At 38.7% G+C, this 12927-nt stretch overlaps 1 protein-coding gene across 1 annotated transcript in view; it reads left to right on the top strand.

The window, feature by feature from the left end:
• Positions 1-12927, top strand: part of TMC1 (transmembrane channel like 1) — a 235628-nt gene that overhangs the window by 132322 nt on the left and 90379 nt on the right. Inside the window, exon 5 of the mRNA XM_023752328.1 lies at positions 12250-12297. Within this exon, the coding sequence (XP_023608096.1) occupies positions 12250-12297 (48 nt within the window). The remainder of the gene's footprint in view (positions 1-12249; positions 12298-12927) is intronic.

Genomic DNA, 12927 nt, shown 5'->3' on the forward strand with positions numbered 1-12927 from the left:
ACACTAAGTGTATTATTATTTGAATGAATTAATGGATAAGTGATCATTACCACCTTTTACTACTGATCTCTTCCCTATAAAGTGAGGATCATGGCAGGAACTTGACCTAAGAATAAAATAGTCAACTGAGGTCTCTTAATTTGGCAACTAAGACAGTGTAGAGTTAATTGACTAACACCCTCTCTCATCACTTCTCTTTACTTCCAGAATGTTCCAGAAGCATTTTCCTGAGCTCTATTACAGGCTGGAACATTTTAGCCACTGCTAAAGAAAGCACCATTAACATTTTATGAGTTGGCTTCTTTCTTCCTACCACTGTGGGAATCAAATGTTTTTTGCTAAATACTGGCTGCTCTGTTCTTGTTTTTTTTTCTCATGATGTTTTAGAATTCAGGCCTTCTTTGTAGAGACATGGGGATATGTTTTATAATTGCAACAGTAAGCACAGAAGAGTTAGCATGAGATCTTACAAGACATAGCTAAGTAGTAACCTCTGACTTTTTGTAGCTTTTCCTCAAAATTTCTCCTCACTTTTTGTCTTTCTAAATTGCATTCTTTTAAAACAAAACCAAAAACACAATTTTGTATTTTTAAAGATAATATACACTTACTATAATCATTTGGAAATGCAGAAAAAGTCTAAAGGAGAAGGAAATAACTTATTACAACCTCATCATTTAGATGACTGTTAAAATTTTGGCACATTTCATTTTTTTTGCTTAAGGCATTTATTTGCTTTAGGCATTTATTTCAGACATCGTATATCCTATATAACACATCCTATATAATAAAAGCTAATATGCTAAGTGTCCGGTCAACCAATCAAAGTGTAATATGCTAATGATATGCTAAGGCCGCTCAACCACTTGCTATGACATGCACTGATCACCAGGGGGCTGATGCTCCCACCAGTAGGTTAGCTTGCTGCTGGGGTCCAGCTGATCAGGACTGAGCGATATGGGCCGGACACGGCCAGGAGCCCTTTCAAGGTCCCTCCCCGACTGGCCAACCTCCTGCATCCCTCCCCGGCCTCTATTGTGCACTGGTGGGGTCCCTCGGCCTGGCCTGCACCCTTTCGCAATCTGGGATCCCTTGGGGGATGTTGTAGAGCCGGTTTTGGCCCTATCCTGCTCTACGCAGGAGTTGCCCCCTGGTGGTCAGTACGCTCCCACAGTGGGAGCACCGCTCTGCCAGAAGCCAAGCTCACAGCTGGGAAGTGCAGTGGTGGTGGCGGGAGCCTCTTCTGCCTCCACAACAGCTCTAAGGATGTCTGACTGTGAGAGGGCACAGGCGGGGCTGAGGGACACCCCCCGCCCCCCCCGCAGAGTGCACAAATTTCATGCACCAGGCCTCTAGTAGTATATAAAATCATTATAAAATCAGTGGTTGAATAAGCATCATTGAGCACCTCTCATCCAACTCAAGAAAATTCTATATTTACCTAGTTTCTTGCCTTTTATGGGTCATTTTTACATTTTTAATGTATTTTTCATTGGAGTGACATCCTATATAATAAAGAGCTAATATGCTAATGGTCATGATGGCCTCACACCACAATGATCATTCAGCAGGAGGCTGCGTGCGTGGTGGGGTGGAGCTGCCTCATTGCTCAGGAGACAGGGCGGAAGCGGGGAGACGCCCGGGGGAGGCGGGACCATCCCATGGCAGGGAGGGCGGGGGTGAGAGCCCATAGCACCCCCCCCCCACCAGTCCTTTGCCACCCACCACTCGCACTCAGAGCACCCTGCCACCCACCTGCCAGGGGAAGGAGCGCAGCATGCACACCTCCAGGAAGTGGCACTCAAAACTCTGCAGCGGGGGTGAAGGCTTCCACGCTCTCCCTCTGGCACCATGATGGGGCAGAGCCGCTGCGTTGCTTCTGGAGACACGCGTGTAGGCTGCGAGTACCTACAGAGGGGGCAGGACCAGCCCAAGGCGACTTGTGGGGACCCAAGGGCGGGCTTGAAGTGGCCAGAGAAAGGCAGGGAGGGGTCAGGGGTAGGGCTCTGTTTCCCCCGAAAATGAGCTTGAGAGGTTAGGGTGTCAAGGTGGGGGCAGTGGGCGGGTGGGCGGGGGCTGCACAATTTCACGCTCAGGTCACTAGTTTGTTAATAAAATTATATAGGTGTCAGGTGTACTGAAACCAAAGCATTTGTCATTTGTACAAAATGTAATATATAATACTTTAGGGGAAAAAAATCTATTAACTCTTTTGATGCTCTACAATGAATGGCAATTTTGAAGATTCTTGAGAAACATTTTCTTGAGGATATAAAAGTTTTGCTGTGATTTTATTTTTTATTTTTTATGAAGTCATCTAAAGAGGATAAGATATATCCTATTGTCTGTTATTAAGAGGCAATTAGCTGCAGCCTTGAAAATTTGTAGTTTATATATTGCCAAACACAATCTAATAAGTAAATGTCAAATTACATCCATGGTTGCATACAATGGACTGCAGCATGGAAAATGAGTTGGATGGGCAAGAGGGACTAATTTAGTCTTCCTGGAAATAGGCAATGATAGCTTTTCTGTGATGTTGACAGTGGTGACTGAGAGCAACAGACAGATGCAAGGATGTAAAATCAATAAGGCTTGGTGATGGATTTGGGATGACTTCAAGCCAAACCTCAGCTCTGTAAATTACTAGCTGTGCTAACTGAGGCTGTTTATCCACTTCTCCTCTCTAGTTCTCTGATTTCTTATCTGGAAAATGGGAATAACAATGCCCACTTCAAAGGGGTTTTGTCTGATAACAAAACTTTGCATTTAGTGCCAAAACAAAGGACCATTTCGGACTCTTGGGCCCATCATTCCAAAAGAAGGGTTCAGTCAATGTATATAGCCAATCAACATACTCAATCCCACTTAATTTCGCAAAGTTCACTTCTAATGAGCACTACTTCAATTAAACTATCTAGTATTAATCTGAGGTAGAGATGGCTGAAGTGCTGCTGACTAGTCTTCCAGATGTTAACATTGTGGATTACTAGCTAGAATTAGCCAGGTGCCCTCAGGATAGAAATTAACACATACACCACATTCTATGTGAACTATTTTAATAAAATTCCTGACTATTTCCAAATTACAGGTTTGAATACAATAAATTGAGTGTGTGTGTGTGTGTGTGGGGGACTGAAATGTGTGGATGGGTGGTCAAAATGATTACAAACTCATGAGGACACCTAGAATTCAAAATTCCTTTTCATGAACTGATGACGATGTTAACTAATATTCCTAATTTAGTAGCAAATCCTACAAAGTGCAGTTTCTCCCAAACAGCTAAGGAGTAGAAAAAAATAATTTATTTATTTATTTATTTTTTAGTTAATGGCTGATTTGTCTTTTTTCTTTCTTTTCTTTTTTTTCTAGAAAATAAAATGAAGTAAATTATTTTAGCCTTCTGGATGCTTTACTATTTTGTCAGGGAGACAAGTCTCTCAAATTTCAGGAAACTATAATTCCAAGTCCTAAACCACTCATGTTCTCTGTCCTCTGTTGCTGCCTTTTTCTCACCATTCAGCCTTCTTTCTGACTCTATGCTACCCCCACTGCCTTTTGTTCTTTTAAGACACTCATTAACATTTGCTAATGTATGCTAATGAGCAGTAATTAGCATCTTCTATGGGAACAAAAGCAGTGTTAGGAAGGCCTGTAAGGACTGTACAGAGTTCAGCCCTCCTTGCTTCCTGCTTCTTTATGCTCTAGGAACAATTGTCTGCTTTCAGTCATTTCATAATTGTTTTTTTTTGTTTGTTTCATTTTGTTTGCTTAACCATAAATCCTGACAACCATTCTTTATGACTTCAAATATTGCAGAAATGCTTTGGGGGACAAGAAACATTCTTGTTTGTTCTAAGCAATCCAAGGATATAAGCATAGCCGCCAAGGTTTTATAACGAATAATTTTCATCTGGGTGTTATTTTGGTATCCTATTGCTATAAAAGATTCTAGCCACAAAAACCCACATAAGCGAATGTATTTTTATTTCAGCACACTTATTTACAGTGGTTGCCCTTTATGGTGGTAATTGCAATGTGAAAGCACACGCTCTGAATATATATTATGACAGCATGGTTAAATAAGAAATGTCCCTTCCCCCCAAATAATCTAAATGCAAAGGAAAAGCAAGATTCACAACTACCTTTCTGTAACCACAGAGAGCTGTAAATGCCATTGTAAATAGCTATTTATTTATTGACTATGTATAGTAAAAGAAGTCAATCTTCCAAACCACATACAATAAAAAAGCCATTTTTTATTCTTTCTGTAGACCAATGGTGTCATGAAATATCTAATTGCAGTTTCTCACAAATACTCCAATATGTAACTTACTATTTGAAGAACTATGCTTCAGTATTTCATAGTTACTCTTCCAACTCAAAGGTGGTAGAATCTGGAAATATACCAGCTATCCACTTCACGCAGCCTGTGTTTAATTTTAATTTCATGTACAATAAAAACAGAAGGAAAAAGTGCAGAAAAAACCAACCCCTCCTTTTTTATGCATGTAAAAAGATTTATTTTTGTTGTAAAAGGATAGAAGTGGGGATTTTATTTTGAGTGGTTCTTCCTTTTTTTCCCTCCCCTCTCTTTATCTGTTCTTTTCAGGGTTAACCATTCTCTCTCTGGGACCTTATAGGGTAAAATGTGTTTCTCTACAGAATTCATCCTGTTCCATTTGGCAACTACAACATTTTATATTGTGTTTTTAATGAAGCAGGTATCAGCAGCTATTTATTCTCTACTTTTTAAGGGCCTCAGAGCCTAAAAAGATCAATTAACCTAGAAGGTAGAACAGCAGTTGTATTTCTTGCCTGCTCTCCTCTTTGGGGTGGGTGAGTTTTTCCCAAAGCCAAATTATTATTCTTTTTGTAGTTTTATAACTACAGCCATTTTAAAGAGATATTTGGTATCTTCAGGATATTATATTTGAAAATATGACCAGCCTTTTGGCATTTATTATATTGGGGTGTTTTTTAATGTATGTGCCCCGTTGTTTGTTTTTTCAATGGTCTTAAGGAAGATACTGGCACATCCAGAAAGGCTATCAGCCTAGGTCTGTTGAAGTAAATGTTTCCCCTTAGGTACCTTGATAATGTTTAAGGGTAATGGCCTTGTCTGTGTTTCCCACTCCTGAGGAAAATGTCCCGTAGTTTAGAGGTTTATTAAGGCAATTTATTGATAGAAGAACTAAATAATTCTTCCCTTTATTCAATGGCATCCAAATATTATGCTTAATCCCTTCATTTGAAGGATTTGGGATTATTACAAACAAATATCATGGGCATCTTCTTGTCCTTAACTAAGTAGCTAAAGGAGACCACAATTTCACCATCCTGAGGATGCCTTTTAGGATACTGGTTTTAAGCTGTTCATGAAGAAACAAAATACTCAAAGAACCTTTGAACCTTTCTCTTTTTATGCCCAAGGGATTCATAGAGAAACCTCTTTGGGAAGGCAATTTCAGGATGCTTTAGCCTAACTTGAATTAAGCATGGTAAATCGGAGGACTTCAGGCAGGGGCCTATAAATTAGAGACCCTCTCTGTCCCATTGTTCCTGAGTTGCCTGGCAAGAATTTGCCTGCCATGTAGGTTCCTTCTGCACTTTCTGAGCTACCTGTAAAGCACTCATTCTCAGTTCTGAAATCTAAGACCCTTTTATCCTTTGTCCAAATTGTCATATATACCTAATGTTGCCTCACTGTCTTTGGAATTTTCATGCTTATGTGAATTTCCTAGTGCACATATTAAAATTTAATTTTCTCCTATTAGCCTGTCTTTGTTAATTTGATTATCAGCCCAGCTAGAAGAATTTAGAAGGTGGGAGGAAAAGCAATACTATTTTTATCACCCACATAGCAAAACTAAAGGGAGCTGTTGAGTTGAACTGAATCAAGTTTAATGTCTTGGGTAGATATTATCCTCGAGGAAGAAAAACCACACCCCATCATTTTTATTCAATTTTGCAACAGAAGCTTCTTTCCCTTCTTCACACCCACCAATAATATTGTTACCATAAATTCTCTGCTGGGGAGATGATACCTAATTATGGTTTGGTGACTATATCTGCCATCCATGACTATATCTGCCATCCAAGTGGTTCATTTTTGGAAAATTCTTTGTGGCTAAGTTTACTCAGACCTTTTAGAATTTGGATTGGAAAGCAGAATATCTAAATATTGTTCTTGACTCTAGCTTATGCAGTTTATAAATCAGTCAATCCATATATATAACACTAGAGGCCCAGTGCATGGATTTGTGCAATGGTGGGATCCCTTGGCCTGGCCTGCGCCCTCTCGCAATCCAGGACCCCTCGGGGAATGTCGGACTGCTGGTTTCGGCCTGATCCCCGCAGGCCAGTCCAAAGGACCCACCGGTGCACAAATCCGTGTACCAGGCCTCTAGTATGTAGATAGGATCTTTGCTTAATCTCTTCCTGTCTTCCACCTTCCCCGCTTCCCTCTAGATTCATCAGTCTGTTCCATGTTTCCATGCCTGTGCGTTGAGCTTCTGCCCCCTGGTGGTCAGTGCTCATCATAGCTACCAGTGAAATGGTTGAACGGTTGCTTAGGCATATATATATATATATATATATATATATATATATATATATATATATATATATATAATTTCTCCATATCATAATCTGCATCATCATCATTATTATAGTATAATTGCTATAATAAAAAATTATCAATTTGAGCAGTTACTGGTGTCTATTCACAGTGTCTATTCATAAGAATGCTATATTTGAAATAGACTTTTTAAAAAGTTATAGGTTATTTTTATTTACTTATTTTATTATTGTTATTTATTTATTTATTTATTTATCTTATCTCTCTCTTTCTTTTCCTTGAGGGGAGAGATTTAATGTTTTTGTTAAGGGCCTTATAACCTCCTTCCTTAAAAAGCAAGGCAAATTTTACTTTGGAATACTATCTTAAGAAAAAAGGTACCTTTATTTTATTCACATTTTCTAGCTCCTTAACCTTAAATTGTTAAAGAAAAGCATTGCTAGGAGGAGAATTGCTGAAAATGGCCTAGTTTTTAACTAGGTATTTCTAAAATATGGAATACTATTTAGTATGTGAATTTATAATATTTTATGTTTATAACATTTATTTACATAAAAATAAATATACAAATAAATAATATGTAGCAAAAACAAAATGCAACTTTTGGCTTCATATTTACCTTTATATTTATCTTTTTCTATCATTTACATTAATTCTCACCCCATTTTTACTCTTTTACCTCCCTTTTTTTGCTATATTCTTTCTTTCCTCTTACTTTTCCCCACCCTCTATTTTTCTCTCTTTTCTTCTCCCTTCTCCATCCATTAGTTCCATACTTTTGAGTTGCTATATAGTGGTGGACACTATATTTAAGCAAAGGGTATATTAGTGAGTTGTACCATCTCTTAACAAAGTCTCAGTCAAAAACCAAAAACATCAATGAAATAAAATAATTTATAATTTGTGTTGTTGAGTAACATTGTGAGGGGGTTCATTTCATAACCTACATCATCAATTTCTCATTCTCATTGCATCTTTCCCAATAGCATGTAGGAACATTCTAGCTAGCATAACTAGCAGTCTCCTGTTCCTTACTGCCCTTTCTCTCTTAAAGCCAATCAAATTCAGGCTTTTGTTCATACCACTTCACTAAATCTGTGCTTGCCAAAATTATCATTGACCCCCCACATTATAAAATCCAATGGTCAATTTTCAGTTCTCCTAATACTTGACTTACAAGCCTCAGACATATCTCTTTGATACATATCACTTGCCTTCCACAATCTCCTATTTTCCTTCTACTTCACTGATTATTCATTTTCAGTCTCTGGTTGTTGTTTTTCTCTCCCTGTCCTCTCAACTTTGGAGTCTACTTTTCTGTTTTGTTTGTTTGGTTGGTTTTTTTTTACATTCATTTTCCTGGCGACCTCACCTAGTCTTTAAATACATCAAAATGCTAATAATTCCAAAATTTATATTTACAGCCAAGACTTTTCTTCTGAACTTTAGATACAAATACCCACTGCTTACTCACCATAAGCTTGGATGTCTAATGGGCATCTTAAATCCAACATGTCAAATTAAACTGATCTTCAACCTAATTTTCCCATTTATGATATTCTCCCTATAGCTTTCCCCTCTCCGTTTCTTGCAACTCTATCTTTCTCATTGCCCAGGCCAAAATCCTTGGGGTTGTCCTTGATTTTTTTCCCTTCCTCTCACATCCCACACCACACCCCATACTGATTTGGAAATGTCTTTGTTACAGCATAGTTTAATATCTCTCTCAGGTAGTTTAGTCTGAGGTGAAAGGTATCCCATTTATATGCAAGGGCTGGATATTGACATTTCCTCATACACAAAAAGGAACCTCAAAAAGAATTACCCCCCAAAGCCTAAAATACATAACTAATACATTGCCACAAAACCCAAATAAGGTGGATAAGATACTCATAACTAATTGTAGATCTCACTTCTATAAAGTAGTAAGACTCCTTAACTGCAGTGCTATTTTCTTCTACAGTCTGCAAACTCCCATCCTTGAGAATTTTGCTCTGTATTCTCTTGTGAGTGTACAGTAAATGCTAATGGAATGAATGAATTTCTAGTTTCCAAAGTAATAACCTGGTGCTGCAAACATCCCTTGAAGAGTTACAAATGTGGGTCAGAGGAACAGGAAATATCATTTAACTCTTCCAGCCACTTGGCCACTCTGATCTAGAGGCACCATAAACTACTTGCAGTGCTATAGATGAAAAAAGAAAGCCTGGAACAACATCCGCTTTGCTGAACGGTTCCAGTGCTTCTGCAATGTGACATTTTGCTGCTGTTTTCCTTTTACTGTTTTTAATTACTGGGTCTATTTGCATGAAACGAGGATCTGGGTTGCCTAGGAGTTCATCTGTTCCCATTGCATATTCCTGTCTTAAATAAGCTTACTTCAATGTAGTTTAGCTTGCTGCCTCCAGCATTTTGACAGGACCTCCCCTTCCTCTTATTCACTGTCCTCCAAGTCACTCTGCAGGAGAGAGTTTATTTTTAAAGTACATAATCAATAGGCGTTGGGAAGCAGCCAAAGCATGAAAGGGTCATGTAGTTGGAAATAAACTACTAGGATTGCTGAGAGGAGGGATGGCAAGAGGCCATGCCAAACAGTGTCTGAGAAGGGAAAGACAGCCTGTAGCTCCCATTTCAGGGTTCTGAGTTTCTTTTGCACAGGCTTTTTGTCTTGGAGGGGTTTTTCAGCTTGGCTCTTTAGCATCACTTTGAGTCGCAGGAGATACAGAGCAGCATTACGGTTGCTTTTCAGGCCAAATAGTAGTCCATTAAAATCAAGTTTGGCCCTAGCTGGTTTGGCTCAGTGGATAAAGCATCAGCCTGTGAACTGAAGGATCCCGGGTTCCCTGTTGGTCAAGGGCACATGCCCTGGTTGCAGACTCGATCCCCAGTAGGGGGCGTGCAGGAGGCAGCCCATCAATGATTCTCTCTCCTCATTGATGTTTCTATCTCTCTCTCCCTCTCCCTTCCTCTCTAAAATCAATAAAAATACATTTAAAAAAATCAAGTTTGATCTGAGGCTCACAATGGAGTCTTCAATAACCTGGGTCATAGTGTGTTGTGGAGAATATATAGAGAGAGAGAGAGAAAAGAGAGAGAGAGAGAGAGAGAGAGAGAGAGAGAGAGAGAGAGAGACATCAGTGATGAGAAAGAATCGTTGATAGGCTGCCTCATGCATGCCCCACACTGGGGATCGAGCCTGCAACCCAGGCATGTGCCCTGACCCGGAATCAAGCCGTGACCTCCAGGTTCATAGATAAACTCGCAACCACTGAGCCAAGCCAGCTGGGCCATAGTGCTGCAGTTTAGTTCTCAATTCTGATGATGCATTTGCCGATCCTTTTGTTGTTGTTGTTAATCCTTATCCGAGGATATTTTTCCTTGGATTTTTGGAGAGAGTGGAAGGGAGAGGGAGAGACACAGAGAGAGAAGCATCAATGGGAGAGAGACATAAATTGGTTGCCTCACGCATGTGGCCCAACCAGAGCCAGGGATCGACCCTGCAACCAAGGTATCTACCCTTGACTGGAATCAAACCTAGGACTCTTCAGTGTTCAGGCTGATGCTCTATCCACTGAGCCAAACCAGCTAGGCTGCCTTTGCTGACCCTTTGCATCAAGAACAAACCAATTATGATCACAATAGCTATTAAAAATGACTATTCATGGCCCCTGCCCCAACTGCCAGACAAAGGAGTGGATTGAGTAAAGAGGGCATTTAAGGAGAATGTGCAGATGATCATGCACTGACTGAGACCGTCTCTGTTAGAAAGTCAGTCAGAGGAGGGAAGGGGCTATGTCTGCAATACTCCCCACTGCATCGCTTGGAAGCCATAGCTCTTTTTTAGTTCTTTACTTGCAGCCACCAGGATGTCTCCTCTAACAGATTTTTAGGTTTCATTTAATGGTCGTTTATGACTAGCCTTCTTGTACCTGAAAAGATGATCTATGTTCCAGCCCTGTTTTTTCTCTCTCCTGTTATCAGAGGAAATGGATTTGTTGTTCTTCTCTTTGGCTTGGGACATTTCATGCTGCTGCATTTATTTAATATATGATCCTTCCTAAAGATTTTCTTACATTTTTGTTCATTTAGGTTTTTTTCCTATTTCATTTAATTAACTATATTTAATCAAGTCTAGTGGGTTGATTATCCTAAATCAGCATAATATTTAGTGTGAATCTTTGCTTTAGCATGTTGTAGAATAGACTGTGTAGCAGCCTTTGCTCTGTGTCCTTAGCTGTTTCTGTATTATACACACTGACCAGACCCTGCTCCAAGGCTTATCTTATCGCATTACAATGCCTTCCTAGGGAATTCTCCTTTGATTGAAGAAGCTTGGAGGAGGTGGCATTAATTGCAAATAAAAGACCATGGCCTATTGTTGAATATAGAATATCTTCTTAGCCGTGTCTGCCTTCACTGTTGCGAACTCTCAGTGGTGACTTAAAGATCTTTGTGCAGATGCAGTTACAGCCAGTGACAGAAGGCACATGTCCACCCTGAACAAAAGAACACTTATTTTCACACTGCATGGCTGACGTGGAGTGATAACATTTTTGCATATTCTAAAAATTTTTATGCAGATGCTTTTTAAAGGCAAAAAGTGCTTTTACAATAATCTTCTTTGTGAATGGAATTTAGGCTCTTGGCATGTGCTGCCTTTTCAATATGCCTGTTAAGTTCTGAATAGTAAGCTTTGACAGTCGTGTGAGCAGAAACAAAACCGGAGGTTATTTCCTAGGCTCACAGCAACATTGTCATCTTTGATTTTTTTTAACTTATGCTCATCCACCTTAAATAAAAATATAAAATTAATATTTTATAAACAAGTTACTAGACCAAGACTCTAAGGAAATAGTCTGCTGTAATGTTTACCATGCCAAGTCACAGAGCTTTGCTTGTCTCTGGTTGACTAAACCTGCAATGAATGAGCAACAGTTAACAAGGAAAAAAATCTGCCAGTTAATATATGTTCCAATATTATTTTATATTAAAAATTTTATAAAATCTTTATATGCCTTTATACAAATGGAGAAAAGCTGAAAACAAGATACTGTTTCAGTATGGGATGAGAGATAAAAAGAAGAAATATTCTTTGTCTTAGGAAGAACTGTAATATCACTTATCTGCCCATTGTCAAGGTAAATCATATATTAGAAAATGTAGGCTGTATCCATATAATACTAACAGAAACTATTGAAATAGGAAATATCAGCCTTTAGGCATTTTTTTGAAAGGCTCCTTGACATTGGTTAGCTAGATAGAATGAAATATTCTCTGGTTTAATAAGCTAATTTGGTTATAATAACCAAATTGTGCATGTGGATATAGCTTTAGTAAAAATTCAATTTTCATAGAATAAAATAATTGAACAAACCCCAAGTCTAATTATTGCAATACAGAATTTTTTTTGGTTGAAGCTATTTTAAATTGATCTGACAGGCTTATAATTGATGTTTTGCAAATGCTTGAAGGCAATGTAGCAGAAAAGTCTTTGTACAACACTGTATAAGGAGCTGTAGCTGTGGATTTTTAATAAACAGTGCTCATTTGGACAATTTTACTAAAAGTGTTTTTATTAACTTTATTATGAAAATAATAACAGTAAAATACAGTGACTGACAATTGTACCATCAATTAAAGACTCACTATGTTTTTTCTTTCTTCAACAGTACAAATCCAAGTGGAGGAAAATGAAGATGATACCGAGGAAAGTTCAAGTAAGTGGGATTGGACGCACTCGAGATAAGTTTCCTGTGGAAAAGCAGCGAGTCAGGGCATTCATCCTCTTATCTTTTGGGATTATGTGACCACATGTAAGCACAGGAACATGTGTGGCTGACTTTTTTGATGATCTCCCAAAAGAGGTCAAGTCCAGCAAGTAGACTCTCCACTCCATAGTCCACTCAGTTGGCACACACACACATTCACCCAGTTTATAAGTTACTCATGATCAAGTAAGTTGGTAGTCTAGAAAACTTGCTTTTTTATTTCTCTACTATTTTCCCTGTGAAAGTCTTTGTCCTGAAAGCTTTTCTCTAAGGCTGACCCTATTACAACGAAACAGATTGGCCATGTTGATTGAACTGAGCAGGTGGTTCAATTAAAATGAATCAGCAAGTTCTTTTGTAATTTGTCCAAATTGCTCTGTTGTTTTTACTTTGTGTAGGTTCAGGGCAAGAGCTGGGATTGAAACCCCTTTCCAGACATGCAGCTCTCTCGTGGTTAGAACATGAGAAAAATCATTATGTGAGCAAAAGCTTCAAATGTACCAAAACTGAAAGGAAAAGCTGCATCTTGAGAATAGTTCAATTAGATGATACATCAACACTATGAATTTAATAACCTGA

The sequence above is a fragment of the Myotis lucifugus genome, unplaced genomic scaffold, assembly GCF_000147115.1.
Source record: "Myotis lucifugus unplaced genomic scaffold, Myoluc2.0 scaffold_31, whole genome shotgun sequence".
NCBI lineage: Eukaryota > Metazoa > Chordata > Mammalia > Chiroptera > Vespertilionidae > Myotis > Myotis lucifugus.